The sequence below is a fragment of the Corvus cornix genome, chromosome 17 (genome assembly GCF_000738735.6).
Source record: "Corvus cornix cornix isolate S_Up_H32 chromosome 17, ASM73873v5, whole genome shotgun sequence".
In the NCBI taxonomy this organism is placed as follows: domain Eukaryota; kingdom Metazoa; phylum Chordata; class Aves; order Passeriformes; family Corvidae; genus Corvus; species Corvus cornix.
In genome coordinates this window covers 7,787,500-7,810,420 of record NC_046346.1, presented here as the reverse complement: position 1 = coordinate 7,810,420, position 22,921 = coordinate 7,787,500, and the positions used below count along the sequence as shown (strand labels likewise).

Below are 22,921 nucleotides of genomic sequence, written 5' to 3'. Positions count from 1 at the left end.
CGAGGCTGGTGTTTGCAGATGGGATACTGGGTGCTCATCTGTGAATATCTGGTCTTCTCCATGGCTGACAGTGATACGAAGATCTGGCTCATTGAGTCTAGGATGCACATCTCTGTTTCCGGAAAAATTGAAAAGGAAATACAGGGAGATAAAAAAACAACCACAGGTGAACATGTAGGCTGGACAGAGATGTGCTGTGGATAAAGGAGATGATCTGGAAGCTGGAACTTTGGTTCATTTTGGATTTTGCACTGATTTCCCAGTCCTTGTTTGCTTTTGTGTTCTTCTTAATGCAGAAGGAGAGAAGGAAGAGTGGAAGCAGGCTGAGCCATGCAGCAGACAGGCACCATCCCATGTCCAGGGACACAGCAGAAAAGGGAGACATCCTGTCCCTTCCTGCCTGCAGGATGGAGATGGGGCCTGCACGCCACCCTCAGGCACAGGCAGGGGCCACCGGAGGAGGATGTAGGTTCAAGAAGGGATTTCACAGCCTGAACAGGATACTACCATGGTGGCAGGGTGGCTGGAGAAAAGGCCTTCCACACCCTTCCAGCAATGCTCAGTGCTGTTCACAGGAGATAAATGCTGCTCCTTAGTCTAGACATCTCTGGAAGGGGGTGGGGGGGAACAAAAAAGGGGAGGAAAGCTAAGGATTTCCCAGGCCAGAGACTCTGTCCAGGATCACGCAGTTCGTGTCCAAAAGGCTGCTCCAGGTTCACAGCAAAGGAGGAAGAAGTTTCCCTCCTGCTGTTGGCAGGGGATCTCCTCCTGTGGTGTTCACACCCTCCCTGCCTCCGGCTGCCTCCCCCCCAGGAGCAGCATCACCAGCACTTCATCCTGGCAAGGGACATCAATGGTCTGCTGGAAAGGTCAGGGTGCTGGACGGGACCCAGGGTGGGCAGCATCCTGGTGTCTGTTATTTATGGGATCCGAGGGAGTGGCAGAGGACACTGTAAGAGCTGGCAGCAGGGGAAATCAAAGCCCTCTGCGCTGCAGCGAGCCCCGTCCCGGGGAGCCGGCTCCGCTTTCACACCTCGGCACAAAGCTCCCCGTTACAGCCCGAGCCAGGCGCGACAATGCAGCCATTCTTCCCCTGGAAACACGAGCTGGACGTGGGCTGGAGCTGCTGCACGATGCTCCAGGGCCAGAGGAGGAGGACAAGGGCCAATTAGCAGGTATTAAAACAAAGCAACAACAAATACAAAGAAACACACCCCAGACCAAACCAAAATCTCATCTCAGCCACAAAAACGCTGTCCCCGTTGGTTCAGGCTCCCTGTCGGCTTTGGCAGTGGAAGAAGAAATCCCTGGCTCTGGCTCCCCAAGCCTTCAGGGGCTGCTTTGGGGAGGCTGTGTGTGTGCAGGGAGGGTTGTTGTCCTCCAGCAGCTCTGCCATCGGTGCTAGATCAGGGTCAAACTGAGCCCATGGCCTCGGGGACACCTTTCACCCTGGCTAAAAACACCCTGCCAGCCTGGGGACACTGAAGGGGACAGCGGTGGCCGTGCTCTGCTCTGGAGGAGATGGCTCCTTGGCAAGGGGTGGGGAGAAAAGACGGGGAATTTTGCTCCAACCTCAGCTGTCATCTGAGCTGGTGACCTCCAGCATGGGAAGAAGCTCTCTCCAAGGGCCCTGCCAGGGTCCCAGCCATGCTCTGGGCTCCTGCTGAGGCCAATGGGACCAGCAGCACAGGGACGTGCCCCCCAGCAAGCCCCCACACCATGGGGTGGGCCATGTGCGCGATGAGGAGGAGGCCATGGCTGCAGCAAATGCTGAGATTACTCAATTTTCAAATCAAAGCAAGGTCCTAGGGTTCTTCTAAAAATCCAGGCTCCACATTCATTTGTCTCCTTAAATACACACAGCAGGAGTTTGAGTCCATTTCCCAGTAGGACTGAGACTGATCTCTCCTGCCTCCCTTCTCCACACCCCCCTCACCACGCCACCCTCTAAGCACTTCTGCAGCTGGCTGAGCTGCTCCACAGAAGCTTGTTTCAGGGTTTTTTGGGGGAAAACTGAACAGACCACGAGCAGGAGGGACCACACTGCCCAACACGCCTTCCCTTTTCTCCCCTCCACGGGCCAGCCTGCCCTGTGGCTCCGGACATGCGCACCTGCATCCCTGTCGCAGATGCTCCTGGGAGGGGATGGGGGAAGCTGGGCATTCCCTGCCTTCCTGCAAGGGACAAGATGGTTTGCAGATCCCACAGATCATACAGGCCTGTGCTCTCACTCTCAGCCTGTGCCTCTGGGTGAAGTCCAGAGCTGTGCTGGGCAGTGAAAAAGATGTTCCCCATCCCATGGGGAGAGGGAAGGCACAAGTACGTTTAAGGTGGAAGAAGAAAGTCACCTGAGGGACTCTAATTGGGGTGAGGAGCAGCTCTTCTCTTCTCTGACTCCAGGATATTCCCTAGAGACAAAGCACCTGGGGTCACCACATCTCTCTTCTCTCCCACCACATGCATCCAGCCCTCGAGGTGTTGCCAGCAGAAGACCCCACCACAGATAGAAGCTGTTTGCTGTTGGGCCTGGCCAGCCACTGACACTGGCAAAGGTTTCCTCCACAGCCCTGCAGTGGAGAATCTCCTCCAGCTTCATATGGAGGGACCACTGTGGTATCTACCCTGCTGCAAAGCACAAAGGAAGGAGAAGATAGATGTTGGCATCGATAAAAACTGATGCAGGATCCAGAGAGATCCAGAGAAGTCCCTGGAAGGTGACAGACAAGGTCACAGCTTTTCTGTCTCTTTACACCTTTAGAACTCCCAGTGTGAACATTCCAACTGAGGAGCACTGGAGCTACAACAGCAGTGGTCCTATAAAATACTTGGATTAGTTGGATCTCACCAGGTGACTGGGACTGGTGCAGAGGGGACTCCAGCACTGCCTCTGCTCCAGCAAGCAGTCCTTCCTGTAAAACCTGCCACCCACAGCCACACCAGCTGTGACAGCTATGGAAAAGACGTTCTACAAAGCCCTTCAAAAACTGCTTGGACCTCCAAACACACCTCCTTCACCCTGGCAAGCTCCAGCACTGCCACAGTCCCCAGACAAGCTGCAGTGACCTGTGACTGTGCAAGTTCTCTGGCCAACACTATTAAACCCCAGGGGGAAACAAAGAAACTCCTAGCAGGAGCTCAATCCATAGCTCTCATCGCATACAAGAAGGAAAAGAGGGGCCTGATACTTTTCCTGATACTGAGATTGTTTCTCCCCACTGCTGGGAGCTGGAGCTGTGCTGGAGCTGGGCTGGGAGGACAGAACACACACAGCTGAGAGCTTCCTTGAGGACATTTCCTCTGGACAAATGCTCCCTGGACAGCAAAAGGCAAAACTCCTGGAGCCCTTTACATTTCAGGCCCTTGCTTCAAAGCAAGAAGAAAACAGCAATTCCCACTGACATGGAAATAAAGAGTTTTCTAACTCATTTCATGTGGGCAAAGTAGTATATTTTCACCTCATCTCCCGCTTGGAAATGGTCAGTTTTAGCTGAAGTGAAACATACACACAAAGAAAAATCACAAATCAGCCCACAGCAGACACCCAGCATGGAAACTGAAACCCCAGCACTTAAGAGTCTGGCAAGGTCATCAGCAACCGAGAACACGGCCTTGGACCAGGCAGTAGCTGTAAATTTTAAAAAGTGCATAACTCACTGCACTAAGGCAGATGAAAGGACTAACCTATTTAAAAAAATACACATCCTGAAGAGGGCAAAATGTCTTTACCTGTGTTGTGCTTCATCTTTGCTGCTCAGCTTATACAGGAAAACTTTCAGCCAAGTTTATAGAAGTCAATATCCACCTTGCTAACGACCACAGCATTATCTTTGTGGACACATATGCAAAGAGAACCGTGTTTACAATTATTGTTTCTTTAACACTACAGGAGAATTGGGATGTGCCTGCAGTTCCTCTAAGGTACTTGCTGTATTGATTGAGGTTCATCTAGATGAAGGGAGAAAAGCAGGCGATGGAGCACTCAGGATTGGAGATGCTGGACTTGGTTCAGCCCAGGCATGTGAAAATCCTCTTTATAGCACAGGAGAACACCACTCTGCAGTGCCTGGGACACCCCGGCCTCCTGTTTGGTGCTGAAAATGGGTATTTCATCATCCAGATGGTACATGAGATGCTCCTGGTGGCACATGCCTTGTGGGAGCCTCTCTCAGTGCACAAAGCATGGTCACAATTTAAACTGGTGGCATTCCGGCTCTCTGCTGGGTCTTGGTGACAGGCTGATGTCCCCGAGGTGGTGGCAGCTCCTTACCACCCCTAAATCCCTTTCCCTTTCATGGTAACCCTCCCTGCCCACAGGGGAAGGCGAGGGAAAGACGATGTCCCTGCCCCCCATGAGCATCCCTTGTGCTCGAGTTCATGATGCCACAAGAGGCTGGTGACACCTTCTCACACAGGCAGCACCAACCCCACACCAAAGCCTCCCCTCCAGGGCAGGGACACGGCTCCCACGAGCTCCACTGCCCCCAGAGAGGCAAGTACAGCTCTGCTCCAAAAAACCTCCAGTGTGGAGAGCCACGGTTTGTGCCGAGGCGGCAGCAAGTTCCTCAGCAGTGGTGGGTTTCAGCCTTCAGGAACCAGGACTTGTCCCTCCCTGTGGTGCCAAGGACAGCAAGAGAAGGAGAGGGAGAGAATAAAAATCCTGCAGGAGAGAGGCTGGTGGAGAGAAGGGGGAGAAACAAGCTGGGGCAAAGGGGTGGAGGGAGCAGGACAGCCCATCAGAAGTGAGCAAGAAGGGGAAAGGAAAGTGATGGAGCTGATGCAACACAAGGGATTCATACTGAGAGAATGGGAATGACTCGGAAAGAGAAGTAGGGGCAGGGAAGGCAGAAAGCACTCCCTGTGTCCTGCTGCAGCAAGGATGGGGATGGTCTCGGATGGGCTGTAGAGAGGAAGGGGATGAGAGGGCCTGCTGTCAAGAGAAGCCCACAGCCAAAACAATCACACCCAGCTAAGGAGGGGGTGGTCAGAGAAGACAGCGTGACCCCACCTGCTGCCCACCCCAGGACCTTCACTGCGGATGGCACAAAGTCACCTGTCCTGGCATGTGCTGCTCACTGCCAGCTCCCTTAATGCCTGCTCTGGCAGCATCCCCCACCCTGCAGCTGCCCTGTCACCTCTAATCCCAGCCCGGCCCATGGGCAGCTCCCTGGGGTGAGGGGGGAGCAGGCTCACACACAGCCCTCTCACACAGGGACCGGCTCCCAGGGGATGCCCCTCCAGCCCTGGGTGAGCAGGTGGAAGGTGGAGGAGGAAGAGGAGGAGAGGTGCAGGGAGCACAGCCCCCTGGAAGATTGCTGGGGTGTCTCTGGTTTGGTTGCTTTGTTGGAGTTTTGTTTGTTTGCCGGTTTTCCCAGCGCCTCAGCAGAAAGCACAATGCGGGCCGAGCTCCAGCTGCAGCTGATGGGGCCAGCCCTCGCTGGAGCCAGGGGAGCAGGGAAGGGAGGGAAGGAGGGAGGAAGGGAGGCTGCTGGTGGAACAGACTACAGCTCCCCAAGACAAGGAGGCACCCCAAGCGAGCCCAGCAGTGTCGACATGACTGGGGGGGACAGGTGAGGAGGAGGAGGACAAGGAGGAGGAGGAGAAGGAGGAGGAGCAAGAAGGGGAGAGTTTGCAGCCAGGCCCAGTGAGGCAGGGTGGCATTGCCGCGGACCTGGTGGTGACCAGGGTCCATGGAGATCCTTCAGATCCTGATGGGCTCTTCACTGTTACCCCTCCTCGCTGGCTAACCTACCTCTTGTATCCCAAAAAGAATGTCTTCTTGCAGATTGCTGCTGGGAAGCACATCTTCCTTGCTTGAAGGAAAGCAGCTTTCCCACTGCTCTCTCTGTACCTGTTATGCCTCATCCCAGCACTGCCCTGGGCAGCAGCAGGTCAGCCTCTACACAAGAATTGCCCAGCGGGAAGAGCAGGCGGGGGTGGGGAAAGAATGCAGGAAGAAAACATAGTGGGAGAAAGGAAAAGACCTGGAAAGAGAGGGGAACTGAGAAGTGAAAGTCAGGCATGGTTTCATGCAAGAACCGACAGGGTTGATAGATGGGAAGGCAGGAACCAGATCAAGAGGTAAGGAGTGACAGTACTGGGAGAAGCATGAGGGCTCTTCTCCCCATGGACGTGGGAAGGGGATGAAGCATCATTCCTGGTGGTCACACCTCCACGTGCCAGGATCGCTTCCTGACCTGCAGCCCTCTGCGTCCCACCCGCAGCTGCTGCGTGCTGGCTCACTCCAGACATCCTAATCAAGTGCAGGCTCAGTGCTAATAAGTGACTTTAAGCAGGTCTGTCATTTTTGGACTTGAGGTTGGGGTCAGAGGGCTGCGGAGGGCGGTGGGAGTGGCAGCGAACCGAGAAGGTGGGAACTCAATCTCCACAGGATTTACACTGAAGCTCTTGCAGGAGCCCAGCCCCAGGGACGGGTGACCTCCAGCCTGCTTGGTCCCTCCTGGAGTAACAGTGACCTCCTGTGGCTGTGGGACTGTCCCAAGGGGATGGCTCTTCCCTCCCTCTGCACCTTTGCAAAGCCACGCTGGAGCCCTGGAGGGCTTTGGCCACCCCCACACAGGTATGTCCGAGATCTTGGAGCCAGGAGTGAAGGACCGAGCTGATGCTCGGCTCCTGAGACCTCTCCACAGGACACATCCTGCGCACCAGCATGGACACTGGGAGTGACCGTGGCCTTGGCTGCTTACGGCATTGCCTTGACCATGCTGAAGGCAGGAGATGCAGGTCTGAGAGGGCTGTGGCTGGTGGGACCTGCCCGCTCCACCTCTGGCACCATCCCACAGCACTCTGCTCCAAACACCCATGAAAACACCGCCTGGCTCCAGGGAACCTGCAGCGACTGCGGAGGGGATCTGAGAGGGGACTGAGCGAGGTCACTGAGGTGGGGCTGGCCCGTCACAGGCTCACTCACCTCCCTGGTGTCGTTGTCCTGGATCAGAGCGTACAGAGGCACCACCCTGTTGATCTCCAGCAGAACCGGGGTCGGGCTGAGCTGCTCCTTGCCGGGCCGCCGGCACAGATGGCAGGTGGACGGGCAGCGCCCTTTCTCCTCGCAGTGAATCTCCACACCTGAGATGAGGTGGTCATCTGACAGCATCTGTGCTGTCAGCAGGCCTGACAGGTACGTGATGAAGGGCATGGATTTCAGCTCCTTCTTGTTCCCAAGCTCCGTTGTTTCTGGGTTAGGGAGAGGGAAGAAACCAAACAGTATTAAACAAATCTCAGCACAGGCCTCTTCCCAAAGCCAAACTGTGCTGCAGCCAGGAGAAATGCAGCTGCTGAAGGTGTAGGCCAGGTGGGAGCAGGAAAACAGAAAGGTCAAGGAGAAAAGGAGGAAAACAGGGCCTGCAGGTCACTGCTTGGAAGTGTGAGCATTTCCAGACAAGCATGTCTGAACTGACAAAACTGATTGTTGTTCTTCTCTTTTCTAACTCATATTCTTCTTTTTCCTAACTTGCATATCCACTTTCTGTGCTCCAAAATGAGACAAAATCACCTCATTGTATCTTCCCTGCCAAAGAGAAACATCCCCAAAAGGACCAGGCCAAGGAGCTGAGTGCCTTTATCCCCACCCTAACACCAGCCCCCTCTAGTCCTTGTGGTCGTCAGGTCACTCTTGCGGGTGACACATTATCCAGAGCACTGAAATGGATCCAAAGAGGCTTCAAAAAGACTACGTGGAGGGATGGAGGCCCTTGGCAGTGGGGGAAAGCAGGTATGAGAACAAACTCACTGCATGGAGAATAGACAGAGGCACTACCAAAGCCAAACTGCCAACACTGCTTTCAGGAAACATTCAAGCCTTTGAAACCTGCTGGGAAACCTCCTGGTGGTCTTAAGCACAAGGCAATAAACCTGCAGAGCCTTTGCTTTGTTCTGTGTTCATCCAAACACTTGCTAAGGCCAAGGGAAGTGTCACACTTGAGCAAAGCAGACACAACCCCAGTGTCTGTCCTGTACACTTCCACTTAAATTCTTTGTCTGTAGCTGGGTTCATCCAAGAAGGCCCAACTTTTATAACCCGGTGACAGACCTACAGAAGAAAAGGCTTTCTCCATCTTATGGCTGTGGCCTCCAGCAACAAATTCCCAGTCCCGAGAAGGAGCTGAAGAGGAGTGAGGGTTGTCTCAACACGCTCGGCTTGCAGTGACATGCAGCTGATCTGGCAAGGCACAAGCCATTTGGAAATACAAGTAAACAGTATTCATTCATGATTCCCAGAGCCCTTGAGGGTAGGGATAGCCCTTCTCTGCTGTCTGGCTGTCAGGGAACACTTCTGTGCACAGGATCAAAACTGTCACAGGAAGAATGAGCAAATTCCAACCAACCCATGTTTTAGTGCAATAGAAGGGGGACAGTTGCTAAGATAAATTAAAGCAAGGCTGTAGGGAGATGTTTCAACATCTAGGGAGACACTGGTGTACACAAACATGGGAAACAGGAGTTGGAGCTGCTTCTTGGAGAGATTATTTTCTAGAAGATCAGCTCCAGGCAACTTCAAATCTCATAAGGGAAAACCATGAAGCCTTGAAAAATAGAGTGGCAGATAAAGAAGGGATTTATAGGGGGATACCATGAGTCCCTTCTCACTTGTGAATAAGGGTAACATCTTTTACCATCACTACTAAAGTACATGTAGAAGGGAAAGGAGAAAATTACGGTTCTGGGCTGCAAAGCTTCTTCACCAGAGCTGAAACAGCTTTAGAGATTCGCCATGGGAAAGGAAGTTTTGGAGCCGTGCTTTAAGGGAGGACATGAACAAAGGGCTGAAAAGACAGTGGAATCACTTATCTCGTGACTGGCAACAGGATATCAAACCTTCCTTCTGAATTATTGGCTTTATAGCTAAGAATTATAGACCACTATAATCCAACCAGCAGGAGCAAAGCCATTTCAGGAGCAGCAGTGTCCAGGTGGAGCTGCACAGGAGAAAGCCCAGAGTTCTGAAAATGAGGTAAGGTAGAAAACTGAGCAGAACAGCTCCCGTTCCCCAGCAGCCACGGGCTCAGTGACAGATTAACCACGGAGCCGGGTGACTCATGGCAGACCTGTGAGCAGAGCAGACTTCATGGCTGAGGGGGAAGTGGCTGTCTGCAGTTAATCCTCTTTAGAACAGATCCCAGCTGCACTGGGGAAAAGGATTCCTTTGCAGACTGGCAAGGGATCCATGGTGTTCCCTTGTACGAGGGCTCTGGGTTACAGCTCCAAAGGACAAAAATGAAATAGGACATGGCTCAGCAGAGGAGAACTGGCTTCATTGTCAAATTGCCAGCTCTCATCCAGACAAACACTTGGAAGTCATCAGCACTGGGTAGCAGTTCCTGGTAGCTTTTGTGGAATGGGCTTGGGGTGCTTAAGTACAGCCCTAACAAAATAATCCCTCAGTTTCTGCTATTGGAACCCATGTGGGAGCACCAGCAGCACACCCTGCTTGTGAACCAGCTCCTCCAGAGCCAGAGACAGGCAGTGAGGAGGAGATGCTGCTCCTCATCTGCTTGCTCAGGTGCCTCATCCCTAGAAAGCTGGAGATTACCTGGCTGGACACGGTGCTTCCTTCTCATCCCACCCACATCCCCCACCCACCACTCAGGGCATCTCACAGAGGAGGTTTTCAGATCTGAGAGATATTTTCCCTCTAAAACACATTCCTGTAGCTGCCATTGCAACTGTAGCCTGGGGGGATGGATTGGGGTCCCTCAATTTCCCCCTGCCCTACATCTGACATGGATTTTGGTTATCTCTTCAGCTCCCTGCATGCAAGGAGAGGGCTCAGCAGTGAACTGGAGAAGCCCCGTAACTTCTTGTAGGTTCAGCCTGGCTTTTATTACCTATACAGAACACGGTAACATCCCAGGGCACTCCTGCAAAGCCTCTGCTTCACTCCTGGGAAAGGGCTTTACAGGTGGCCACTGCCAGGGTGCTTCCAAAGTCCTTTCTGGGAAGAGGAGGAGACTCAGATGCAGCAGTGAGGACACAGGGAACCCTTATCAGCCCCTGAATCTGAACATGCTGTCACTAACACTGCTGGCAACACAGCTGAACCCTGGCAACATCTGTTTGGGAGCAGAGAGCCTCGGGTGCAGTTGGACGCATCATGGAAACTCGTGGGAGTTATTAGTTTGTTTGTCTGAAATATGGATTTAAACAAAAAAGAAAACCCAACACCACCACAAAACAAATAAAATAACAGCCTCACACCAGGCATCAGGCCTTGTGTGAGAAAGGGAGGATGAGCAGCACAGGGTGTGCAGAGGGACCGTTTGCCTGCTGGGGTGCCTGGCTCTGTTTCTGGGCTCCATTGGGATTTTACAATCCCACAGCACGAGGTGAGTGCCTGCACAAAGCGGTCCCTGCTCGGGATGCAGCAGTTGCTGGTGTGGGGAAATGCTTCCAGCACTACCAGCAGCACCTCCTGGTGCCTGGACATGAGGGAGCAGGGTAACAACACCACCACTATGACAAAAACAACAGTACAATGCCTAATTGCTTTGTACTGGAGTGCTGTCCTGCCTTGAGAGCTCCCAGGAGAAGATGGGTTTCCTACTGGACCAGCATTTCATACAGCACCCCTTCCAAAAGATTCCCAAGTCATCCCAAAACTGGGAATCACTCCACTTGCCACAAGAATGCAGCCATATCGGGGTAGGATGTGATATCTCCTGAGGAGCAGAAATGCTTGGAACAAGGAGAGGAGAAGGTTCTCCAGAGGGCACAGCAGGAACAGACCCAGGTAGGGATTCCTACAGGCTCACCAGGTTAACCCCACCAAAACCAACAGGCTGCTCAGCAGAGCGTGATTTAGGTCCTGGGATTTGCATTTTGTGCACAGAAGAGGGAATTCTGGTCCTCCTTCCCTGTACACCACCCTTCAGTGGACACACCTAGTGCCACCACACACAGGACAGTGGGGACTTGTGGCCAGGACACATCTGCTGACACAGGCTGCCCGTTTATCACCTGGTGGAATAATACCCTTTTTGCTGGCAAATCCATCCAGAGGGAGTTAGGAAGGAAATCAATGGATGTGTCTGCCTGGGAATTTCTCCTGCACTGAGACATTGTCAGTGCAGTAGCCACCAGGTCTCTGTGAAGAGCTTGGACAGATTTAATGCTGCCCACTGTTAGTGATGGGCAAACCCTGCTGGGGCTGCGAGGAAGGCGTGGGTAGCATCCAGGGGAGTCAGTCTGGCACATCCATCCATGTGTGCAGGAAGGATAGGACAGGACAAGAGGGAATGGCTGGCAGAGAGTAGGGTCAGATGGGACATTAGGAAGAAATTCTTCCCTGTGAGGGTGGGGAGGCCCTGGCACAGGGTGCCCAGAGAAGCTGTGGCTGCCCCATCCCTGGCAGTGCCCAAGGCCAGGTGGGACAGGGCTTGGAGCAGCCTGAGATGGTGGAAGCTGTCCCTGCCCATGGCAGGGGCTGGAACGAGATGATCTTTAAGGTCCCTTCCAACCCAAACCACTCTGTGACTCCAGCCCTGGCTGAGGGGGAAACACCGCCCCAGCCAAACCATCAACCAACCACCAACACCCGAGTCCCGGAGCTCCGCGTCGGCTGGGCAAGGGACTGACAGCTCCCGAGGAACCGCTACGCGACTTTTGGGACACGCAGCCATCCCGCGGCCCGAATCCCGCGTGGGAACGCCATCCCCTGGGCGAAGGCAGGTGCTCAGCGCGGCCGGGGATGCAGGCTGCGGGCGCGGAGCTCGGGATGGGCGCTGCGGGGCGGGTCCCGGCTCGGCGGGGCAGTTGTGGCCGCGCCGGTCCGTGGGGCCCTGCTGCCCTCTCGTGGCACCGCGGCAGGACGGCGCTGGATGCCGGCACATCCCGGGATGCGGCACATCCCGCCGCCCCCGCCCCGCGGCCCCTCCGCGCCACCCGCGGGCTCTCGCCCGTCCGCCCGTCCGTCCGTCCGTCCGTCCGTCCTCATCCCGGCCACGCGCGCCTCGAGGACGGGAGGGAGCGCGGCAGCGAGGATGTGTAACATCCCCTGGGTGCCAGGGCTTGATAAACTCCCGAGCGCGAGGCTCCGTGAGCCCTTTTAATCTCCTGTTTGTAGCATGTGAAGGGGCTGGAAGGGACCTTACAGATCATCCCATTCCAACCCCCTGCCACGGGCAGGGGTGTCTCCCATCAGACCCATTAGGTTGCTCCAAGCCCCATCCAACCTTGCTTTGAACATGTCCAGGGATGGAGCAGCCACAGCCTCCCTGGGCAACCTGTGCCAGTGCCTCACACCCTCACAGTAAAAAATCTATTCTCAATGTCTAATCTAAATTTCCCCAGTTTCAATCTGTACTCATTACTCCTTGTCCTGTCATCACAGCTCCTGGAGAAGAGTCCCTTTATGTCCACAGTGCCACTGCCCCTCTTCACACCCCCCTCTCCCTGATGACGTTGTGCCCGCTGCTCCCAGCTGATTAACCAAACAATTAAACACAAGCCTGACATCCAACATCAAGGTGTGACCAGAGAGCTGCACCACAGCACTCGTGACTGACTGGCGGCACGTGTGATCTCTGGCCTGCCACAGCCCCTCTGCCCTGGGCATGATCCCAAAGGTACCAGCAGGCAGAATCTGGAGGCAGATCACCTCTGCTGCCCGCAGGTTGGACAGGCAGGATCTCACCTCAGCTTCAGATGAGGTATTTACACACTTGCAAGCCTGAGGTATTAAGAAAAAAAGAGTTCTTAGAGACCTCTGATAACGCTCTATAAAAGGGGACTCTGAAGATACTCCCTGTGACTTTGCTTTGTCAAAGGAAGTGGCTCTGCAGACCCTGCACAGCCCCCAGTGTCCCCCCCAGTGCCTGCACTGGGTCCCACAAAGAGCACCCAGAGCCCTTCCCTGTTCATCCAACCCCTGGCAGCATCTCAGTGCTCACTCCCCTGCCTCCAGAACACTTTGGCCCCACAAGGGTGGCTCCACAACCCCCCAGATCACACCCACCTCCCATGGCAGCTGGCTCCCTCTCTGCTCCAACACCCCCACACCCCCCTTTCCCATGGGATGGCTGAGATCTTCCCAACCCTGCCAGCTGGATGCCTCACTACCAGCATGGGGCAGCTCCTTGGGACACGCCACCTTGCCCATGGGTCAGGGTGAGCGGGGTCCCAGGCTGGAAAACCTCTCCATCCTTCCTTGTCATGTAGGGTCCCCATACTCACACATGATGGATAACATCATCAGCTTGTCATTGTCACCTCTAATTAATTCCAGAGAGTCCTTTGTTTTCTCCCCATGATGCACTGGAAGATTATTTCCTATTTCTACCATTGTTTTTTCCTCACACTGTTCATTTTCAGGTGTGGGTGGCTTCGCAAGATCTGCCAGGCCACCCTGGTTTCAATGTTTACAAGCATTTTTCTTCCCCATATATCAGGGACTGAAAGAGCATTTCCCTGGAAAGGCCAGGAACTGGGAGTGAACCCTGTGTCCCCTTCCTGGGCACAGCAAGGCCCCCAGGGACCCAGTGGGGCTCCAAACAGCGGACTGTAACTCTCACTCGTTCTGTTTTGCAACCCTGGTGAGGCTTTGCGTCTGCTCTCGCTGCCTGTGAGTGCATCCACTGCCCACACTGCTGATCCCTGCTGCTCCTGGGATGCAGATCCCTTCCAAATGAACGATTCTTTTCTAAACAAAGTGGGAAAAGCACCAAGAGCAGAAGGCGGCAAGACTTGCTGCATTATGCAAGTGCTTCCTTCAGCGCAGGTTGGTGGCGGCTGGGGCAGGTGAGCAGTGGAAAAGCGCTGCAGGCAGAGAGGCCACACGGAGGGATTTCGGGAAATGGTTAAACCGGGGACTTGCCTCTTCCCCAGGCAGTGAATTCCTTCGAGCCTGAGCCTCCAGACCTCCAGCTGCACGTCAGCCCTGGGCTGACCATGAGATGCTGCCCGGATGCTGCCCGTGGCACTGGAGCCGTGGCACCGCTGGTGTGTGAAGGACACGGTTCCCTTGGCTTCTCCCTGCTCCCAGAGCAAGCCCCAAGCCCTGACATTCCCCAGTCTGCTGTGCAGCCCCACGGGGTCACAGGAGAAGGGGTCTCTCTGCCGTCTCCCAAGCAGGTTCATGACTTCCAAAAATGGGGCTGGAATGGGGTCAGTGCTCCTCATGGTGTTACTGGCTTCAGGAAACACTGGGCAAAGCCCAGCCATAGTCCAGTGGCCAAATCCCTGCCTCTGGCTACTACTGCCAGCCTGCAGTGTCTGCTCACAGCTGCAGCTGTACCCCAAAATAGTCCTTTTTGTCCTGGAGACCACAGGCTGCTCCAATGCAGAGCATGAAATGAGGAACACACGTTTTCAATAGGTGATGCAAAACCCATCAAATGCTCAGGAACCTGCTGGGGGAAGGGATAGGGAAAGGGGAAAGGGGAAAGGGGAAAGGAGAAAGGAGAAAGGAGAAAGGAGAAAGGAGAAAGGAGAAAGGAGAAAGGAGAAAGGAGAAAGGAGAAAGGAGAAAGGAGAAAGGAGAAAGGAGAAAGGAAAGGAAAGGAAAGGAAAGGAAAGGAAAGGAAAGGAAAGGAAAGGAAAGGAAAGGAAAGGAAAGGAAAGACGAGAAGGGAATGCAAGACAAGGCAAGGGAAATGAAAGAGGAAGGGAAAGGAAAAGAGTAGAGAAAGGAGAAGGGAAGGGAAAAGGTAAAGGGAAGATGAAAGAGAATGGGAAAGGGCTGCTCCCACAGCAGCACTGCCTGGTCAGGGAAAGGGGCAGTGAACAACCCGCGCGTGCCGAAATTACATCTACAACCCGATTAAAAAGGAAAAAAAACAAAAACCGAACAACAAAAACAAAAAAAAAAACAACCAAACAAAACGCAAAGACGTTCCTGCTTCCCCTTTGCTTCTTTTAACCGTTCCCTTCACAACGAGCCGCAGCACAAGCCCGGCAGACCGAGGTGCATCCCGCGGCCCCTCCCCCCCGCCACAGCCGCCCCGTCCCCCCGGTGTCCCCCCTCCCCCGCCAGCCCCGGACTACATCTCCCGGCAGGCCCCGCGGGCGCGCCCACGTGACGCGCGGCGCGCGGCGCACGCCGGGAGCGGCGCGGCCCGGAGCGGCGGCAGGTGAGGAGCGCGCGCGCGGGGCGCGGCGGCGGCGCCCCCTGCAGGGCGGGGCGGGCAGGGCGGGACCCCCGGGCGGGCGGCGTGAGGGGACGGGCGGGAGGGGATGGAGGGAAGGGCACGGCTCGGCACGGCACGGCTCGGCACGGCACGGCTCGGCACGGCACGGCACGGCACGGCACGGCACGGCACGGAGGGGATGGCTTGGGAACGGGGCGGCCGGGCCGCGCCCCGCGGGGTGGGCGCTCCCCGCCGCGCTGAGGGGCAGGAGCGAGGGGTCCGCCTCGCTTCGTCCCCCCCCGGCACCGGCGCGGCGGCCGAGGCAGAGCGGGCTCGGACCGCGCCCCGCTGCCATTGACCCCACGGCGTGGCCCCGGCGCTGCGGCCGGACGGACCCTGGGCGTGTGCTCTGAGCGGACACGGCGCTCAGACACCGGCACAGGTCACTCCATGGCTGCCCCATCCCTGCCATGTCCGAGGCCAGGCTGGACGGGAGCAGCCTGAGCTGGTGGAAGGTGTCCCCCCGTCCGTGGCAGGGAGTGGAATTAGGTCATCGTTAAGGGCCTTCCAACCCAACCCCTTGGATTTTTTCAGTGAAACCCCCCCCCCAAAACCCAGGGGTTGTCCTGCCGGTTTTGTTGTTGTGACAACTCCTGTCAGCGGCGTTTATTTTGCAGCATTACCCCATTATTTTCCCTCGTTAATGACACGAGCTCTGAATTACAAGTGAAGCCGGTTGTCTCACCACAGACACTCGCTAAAAGCTACCGGGTGACAAGAGAAACCACGGCAGGAAATTTCTTTCGAATGTAAGGAAACCAAACTCGCATAATTCACAGTTTTATGGCTTGATCCTCAGCTGAGGCTTTCTGTAACACCCTGCTCTGCGTCAGAGGAACTGTCCCGGGAGGGACCGACACGCAAGAACAACTCACTGTTAAGGAAACTTCCGTGGAGGCACAGCCGAGTGTGAGAGGGAGATAAAAGGAAAAAATAATGTCCCATTACTGAGGGCATGCTGATATTCCAATAAAGGGGGTTATATATGAAAAGAATGGCATACAAATCAGCTCTCTAAAAGCCCAACCTGACTTAAAATCCCATCCACCATTGTTCTTTAATGAAAATACTTGTTTTAAAGGCAGCTTTTAATGTAACTCTCAGTACCTGGTGCCTGTGCTGCTCCCTCGTCCTTCCCTGAGCGAGTCTTTTGATGTGTTTCCACGGAAAGAAAGAATAATGAACCTGGTATCCTGTGTTTCATTTTTAAAAATCATCTTAAATCACAGATTTTTTCCTCCCTCAGAGGAAGGTTTCTGTTCTCCATGGCAGTGCCCAGGTTCCTGCTTCCCCAGGGCCAGGGCTGTGGTACTCTAACTGCCACTGTCAAGCTGATCCCAGCATGGTGCCTGGAGATTCTGCCACAGCACTGAATCCCCTCCTGAAATATGTGCTTTAAAGGACTCCGAACTGCAGCTGACAAATTAAAATTAGGGTTCTTTTTTTTTCTTTTCCGTATGAGCATAAAGAACTTTTCCTCCTTGCAGTTGTTTTCCTGCACAGGAACACACGGCAAACTGAGATACACAGAATCTTTCCCAAGGAGGGAAGAGGCAGACGCAGCAGGGAAGTGAGAATGCTGTGTGCATGCAGCCATTTCTCAGAGAGAGCTGTCTGTTCACATCCCTCTGCCACCCTCTCTTCATTTCAAAGACTAACTACTTCCTTCTCCTCCTCCTCTCCCCTAGAAGAAAGGTTTTCTTCCCTATTTTTTAGTGGCTAAGCAGTACAATAGCAAAGGATTTGAAACCCAGTCTAGTGAATAATAACTTAATGATGTGAGCCCTGTGCTGTTCCTTTTGAATGGATGGCTGCTTTGGCAGGAGAGCTGCTGGGACCTGCTCCCTGCTGGGAGGGATGTGAGGGTGGAGAAGCCTGGATTGAAGCTGAACAGCAACCAGAGTGGTGTAAAACTGAACCAGGAGACGAGAACGAGGTCAACGCTGCAAGATTGTTAAATGAGGAGAAATTAAATGCAGTTAAGCTGAGTTCAGGAGCTAATAGCGAACATTGGGAGTGTGTTTGGAGTTTGGATGTTTGGAGTTGTCTGTTAACTCCATTATTGCTAATGCCTGCCTGAGCTGTGTTTAATTGGCATGAAGCATGGTGCAGCATGGCAGAGGTTAATGAGATGCACCGGCATCAGAGCTTCTCTGTCTGTTTTCAGTGTGCACAGTCACCCCAGAACGAGTGGAAGCTGACAGAGCATTCCTGCTACTTTCACTTCCTGGCAAATGTATGAAACCTTGAAAATGTGTTTTGGCTCTCTAGCAAAGCAGAGCGAACCAAGCACATTTATTTCGTTGGTGTCTGATGTCACATCTGAATGCAGGTCTCCAGAGGTGATCTATTAATGTCCTAAAGCATCACACCATCTGGTTCCTCCTTTGATGCGCAACATTTTGAATGCCTGGTTTAATCTCCCTGGGTTTCAGTAAATTCTGTAAACTCCGAGGCTTGGCAGCAGGAGATGGGCACCATGAGGAGGTGATTCAGTCATCAATATCTACTGGGCTTCCATATTGCTGCCATTACACTTCTTTCAATGCTACTTTACAAATTTTGCAAGTGAATAATTCATCGCACTGGGAGCTGCAAGTTAGGTTTGAAATTTGCCCACCCTGAGATTAGCTATGACTAATCCATCCTTCCCAACACAGAAAAGCTAACTGGGTTTCTTTTTCTGCAGGGTTAGGCGATAAGTCAGAAATAAATTGCATGTATACATAGCTGCTGGTGGTGACATAAATCACATTTCCCTTTTTTCTTCCTGGACAGAATCGGAGCACCTTGGAATAGATGTGAGCACAAGGCACTGCGGCGGATAAAGCTGCCTTGGTGCACCATGGCTGCCGCCCCTCATCTCAACTCGGACGCGCTCCGAGAGGTCCTGGAGTGCCCCATCTGCATGGAGTCCTTCACCGAGGAGCACCTGAGGCCCAAGCTCCTGCACTGTGGGCACACCATCTGCAAGCAGTGCCTGGAGAAGCTCCTGGCCAACAGCATCAACGGGATCCGGTGCCCCTTCTGCAGCAAGATCACGCGGATCACCAGCTTGGCCCAGCTCACCGACAACCTCACCGTGCTGAAGATCATCGACACAGCCGGCCTGGGGGAAGTGGTGGGACTTCTCATGTGCAAGGTCTGCGGGAGGAGGCTGCCAAGACACTTTTGCAAGAGCTGTAGCTTGGTTTTGTGTGAGCCATGCAAGGAGGCTTCGCACATGCCCCAAGGACACAGAGTCATTGCTATCAAAGAGGCTGCTGAGGAGCGTAGGAGGGAATTTGGGACCAGGCTTGCCAGGCTTCGAGAGCTCATGGGTGATCTTCAGAAAAGGAAAGCTGCTCTAGAGGATGTTTCAAGAGACCTGCAATCCAGATACAAAGCGGTTCTGCAGGAGTACAGCAAAGAGGAGCGCAAGATCCAGGAAGAGCTGGCCAGGTCACGCAAGTTCTTCACCACCTCTTTGTCTGAAGTGGAGAAGATAAATAACCAGGTGATGGAGGAGCAAGCTTACCTACTGAACTTAGCAGAAGTGCAGATAATGTCTCGCTGTGACTATTTCCTTGCCAAAATAAAGCAGGGAGATATAGCTCTCCTGGAGGAGGCAGCAGATGAGGAAGAACCAGAACTGACAAACAGTCTCCCGAGGGAGCTGACTCTCCAAGAGGTGGAACTCCTTAAGGTGAGCCATGTGGGACCACTGCAGATCGGGCAGGTGGTGAAGAAACCCCGGACAGTTAACGTGGAGGAATCGCTCATGGAAACCGCAGCATCCTCCTTTGTACCATTTCGGGAGCCTGACTTGGTGCAGGAGGAGCCCAGCTGCACCCCCCATTCCTCGCCAGCCAAGCCAAGGATGCCTGAAGCAGCCACGAGCATCCAGCAGTGTTCCTTCATCAAGAAGATGGGCTCCAAGGGCAGCCTGCCAGGGATGTTCAACCTCCCCGTCAGCCTGCACGTCACCAGCCAAGGCGAGGTCCTCGTGGCAGACCGGGGCAACTTCCGAATCCAGGTTTTTACCCGCAAAGGCTTCCTGAAGGAGATCCGCCGGAGCCCCAGCGGCATCGACAGCTTCGTGCTGAGTTTCCTTGGAGCAGACTTGCCCAACTTGACCCCCCTTTCTGTCACCATGAACTGCCACGGGCTGATCGGTGTGACAGACAGCTACGACAACTCTGTCAAGGTGTACACCATGGATGGCCACTGCGTGGCGTGTCACCGGAGCCAGCTGAGCAAGCCCTGGGGCATCACCGCGCTGCCCTCGGGCCAGTTCGTTGTCACCGACGTGGAAGGGGGGAAGCTCTGGTGCTTCACTGTGGACCGTGGCATGGGGGTGGTGAAGTACAGCTGCCTGTGCAGTGCCGTGCGCCCCAAGTTTGTCACCTGCGACGCTGAAGGGACCATTTACTTCACTCAGGGGCTGGGGCTCAACCTGGAGAACCGGCAGTACGAGCACCACTTAGAAGGAGGCTTCTCCATCGGCTCCGTCGGCCCAGATGGGCAGCTGGGACGCCAGATCAGCCACTTCTTCTCCGAGAATGAGGATTTCAGGTGCATTGCTGGGATGTGCGTTGATGCCAGGGGAGACCTGATCGTTGCTGACAGCAGTCGCAAGGAAATCCTGCATTTTCCTAAAGGAGGCGGCTACAACATCTTAATCCGGGAGGGACTCACCTGCCCGGTGGGCATTGCCATTACTCCCAAAGGGCAGCTGCTGGTGCTGGACTGTTGGGATCATTGCATTAAGATCTACAGTTACCACCTGAGAAGATACTCCACCCCTTAAAAGGCTCGGTTGCAAGCAAAGCCTGTCTTGGCAGTGGAGATTCTTCCAGTCTCCTTGCAATCTGACGAGAACCAGTGTCAAGCCTTCAGGAAGACTGTGCCATAACTGAAGGGGATTTGGCATAGAGGCCATCATGTTCTGTGTTTAGAAACAAAATAGCTTTTGTGGTGGTGGTGGTGGTCTGCTTTTTCTTCTTTTTTATATAAAACCTGTACAAATAAGAACAAGCACGAGGGAAAGGATCCATCCTCTGCAGTCTTGGTTCTTGTGACTGGTCACTCCATAAACCTCCTCACCTCCTTATGCCACAGCTCCTACACTTCCAGCTTCAACCATTGTGTCTTCCTTTGTGCCATAAGCGCTGACTGACTGCTCTAAATCACCTTCCCTCAGAGAACTAGCAGAGGCAATCCTGTGGTACTTGCAAGGAACTGGGTAGCAGTTGTCTGGGCAACTCCTAGAGAGAGCAATTTGTGCTTGCAGCACTGCATAAAACGAAATGGCCTCTTCAACCGCACAGAGATGGAGCTTTGCTTCCACCCTGACGAGGCAGGGTTGTCTCTCCCATTTTTCTGGTGTTCAAGAGATTGCCCCGTCGTGCCATTTGTGAATTGTGTCTGTTCATGTGAAGTGAGTACTGTGCAATTGTGGGAGACGGAGCTGAGCCAGAGAATTAACCTCTTTATTCCTGAGTTGTAAGAAGACGGAGGTTTTATTCCTAATCAGAGCTCTGCTAGGTAGAAGGGGGTAAAAAGGGAGGGGGCTGGAGGAAAAAAATAAAGAGGGGAAACCTAGGATTGCTATTTACTGTAGTTTTATTATTAAATGTATCCTGGAAACTGTCTTTGGAAGGTCTATCTGGGATCTAAAACTTCCTGGGGAGGGAGGGAAGAGCTGGGGGAATAAGACTGAAAGATTGTAGGAAATGAGATAAAATGCAATGCATTGTATGTTCACCTGCACTTCACTACTCTGCATTCCAGACCACTGCATTTAGCAATAGCTTTCCACTCATCTGCACCTCCTCTGTGCAAGGAGATAGGGATGGGCAGGGGGGACTATTTCACTTCTGGCTTTTTAAGACTTGGAAGCACATCCATTGGTGCACTGCCTTTTTTTTCCCTTGCACAGCAAAACACTACATTCCTCAGATTTTTTTTTTCCTTGTAATTCTTTTTTCCACGACACCAGCAGGCACCAGAGTTGCTGCTCATCACGGCTTTGGGCCAAACGAAGCACAAAACTGCAGCTGTGTGAACCAAGGCCCCCACAGTGCTGCTCTCCTGGCTGATAAATGCGTACCTCAGTGTGGTGCTGCTCGACCAGAATAGTTTATTGAAAGGAAGGACGCATTTAAATAGGGCACAGTGGTAGCATGTTAATCTGCCACAGATAATAGTTACACTGCAGTGCATTTATTTGTTGCCATCAAGAACGTAGTTGCAAATTTGGGGCCACGACAGACAATATAAAAGCTGATTTTATGGTGGCTGCCGTGCTCCAGCAAATTGTTTGCTACTTGTCCTACAGCATGTTTGCAACAGGTGATTTGATTTTTTTTTTTTTGAAGCCCATATACTTTTCCCTACTGAAACAGCAAAGAGAAACAGGCTGGCGAGCTGCTGCTGCTCTAGCTGGATGTTTGGCAGTTAAAGGGATTGCAGAAAAAGCACTGGAAGCAGATTTTGGTGGGATTTGGGGTTTTTTTCCCTCTTTTTGTTGTGCTCAGACAGTGCTAAAGGAGTGAGCATGCAAACACAGCTGTGTGATGAAGCTTCCTTCATGGCAACTTCCAATTTCTCCTGCTATAATGTGCTGGGAAAAGCTTGGGGAGAAGGGAGCTAAGACACGAGGTGGTCGATGGTGCTGAGGGAGCCCAGGGGACTCAACTCCCCCTCCCTCCTGAGCTGCTCTGTGTGTTTGCCAAGGCTACCAGCTTCTACTCACTATTCACATTCTCTGCTTCTCTTTTTTGGGTGGGAGGGGGCAGTTGCCCAAGGCATGTGACAGCAATCTGAGGAGCCTTTCTCATCCTGAGTATGTGTTTTGGGGAGGTGATGAGGATTACTGGGCTGTGCTGCAGTTCATGACATTGTAACTGAAGGCATTTTTGCAGTTTTATGGCAATGGCAGTTCCTCTCCTTCTGGTTTCTTTTAAACATTTCTCCTGCTTCCAAGAACTGCTCCACATGGGATGCTACCGTGGACCTGAAGAATTAAAGCAATATTATCTATGATAATATGTACCTCTGTAAATTTTCTGTTCCCATGGATTTTTTTTTTTTTTTTTGCAATAAACAGCACAACTACTAGCAATAACATTTCCTGGAGTGCTTGAAAAAAAATAAAAAAGGAAAAAAAATAAATGCTGGTCCAGTAAACTGAGCAGTTGGTTACTCCAGCCTGTTCCTGGTTACAGAGTTCAAACAAAACGTCTGTCATCTGTTTCTCACTCAGAGAATTAAGAAAAATAACACCACCCTGGGAGGCACTGGTGGGCCAGGACACTGCAATCAGCACCTGGGGCTCTGTCTTGCCTGCAACTCTTGAAGTCTGGGGTTTCAAGGAGAAAAGAAAACCTCCTGTCCCTCACCCAGGGTCTGCACATCCCCTGACAAATCTCGACTGTGAGATGATCATACAGAGCTCTTTTTGCTGTGGTGCTCCCACACAGTGCCATGATCATCTGCCAAATGAGGTGAAATGGAGTAATTAAGGATTATGTTGAAATAGTTTGGCTCCTGCTCTGTACCTGGAGGAAGAGCTTGTCTGGTCATATGTATGTGTTTGGTTTTTAAAGATCGTGTAATAAAGGAAAAATTGATCCAATTAAAAGTGCATTGCAAACGGCTCATTTTCTTATTAAAACACTTCATCTTCTCCCCTCGGTGGCAGATTGGATTTTACAGCCAGTGGGGATTAGATTGGGAACACAGTGGCTACGAGACCCTTTTTGTGTGTCAGGTTGCCAAGAATTAATCTGATCTCAGCA

General features: G+C 53.1%; 2 protein-coding genes across 3 annotated transcripts in view; one reads left to right on the top strand and one right to left on the bottom strand.

The window, feature by feature from the left end:
* Positions 1-22,921, bottom strand: part of ASTN2 (astrotactin 2) — a 271,503-nt gene that overhangs the window by 87,879 nt on the left and 160,703 nt on the right. Inside the window, exon 17 of the mRNA XM_039561485.1 lies at positions 6,929-7,194. Within this exon, the coding sequence (XP_039417419.1) occupies positions 6,929-7,194 (266 nt within the window). The remainder of the gene's footprint in view (positions 1-6,928; positions 7,195-22,921) is intronic.
* TRIM32 (tripartite motif containing 32) lies at positions 15,053-22,767 on the top strand. 2 transcript variants are annotated; one of them, XM_039561486.1, is made up of 2 exons: positions 15,053-15,083; positions 17,919-22,767. In XM_039561486.1, exon 2 carries the CDS (start codon positions 17,986-17,988, stop codon positions 19,927-19,929), a length of 1,944 nt encoding a protein of 647 aa, XP_039417420.1. In that variant the 5' UTR covers positions 15,053-15,083; positions 17,919-17,985; the 3' UTR covers positions 19,930-22,767. The 2 variants fall into 2 exon arrangements, with proteins under 2 accessions (XP_039417420.1, XP_010395948.2); XM_010397646.3 differs by lacking the exon at positions 15,053-15,083 and adding an exon at positions 15,704-15,889.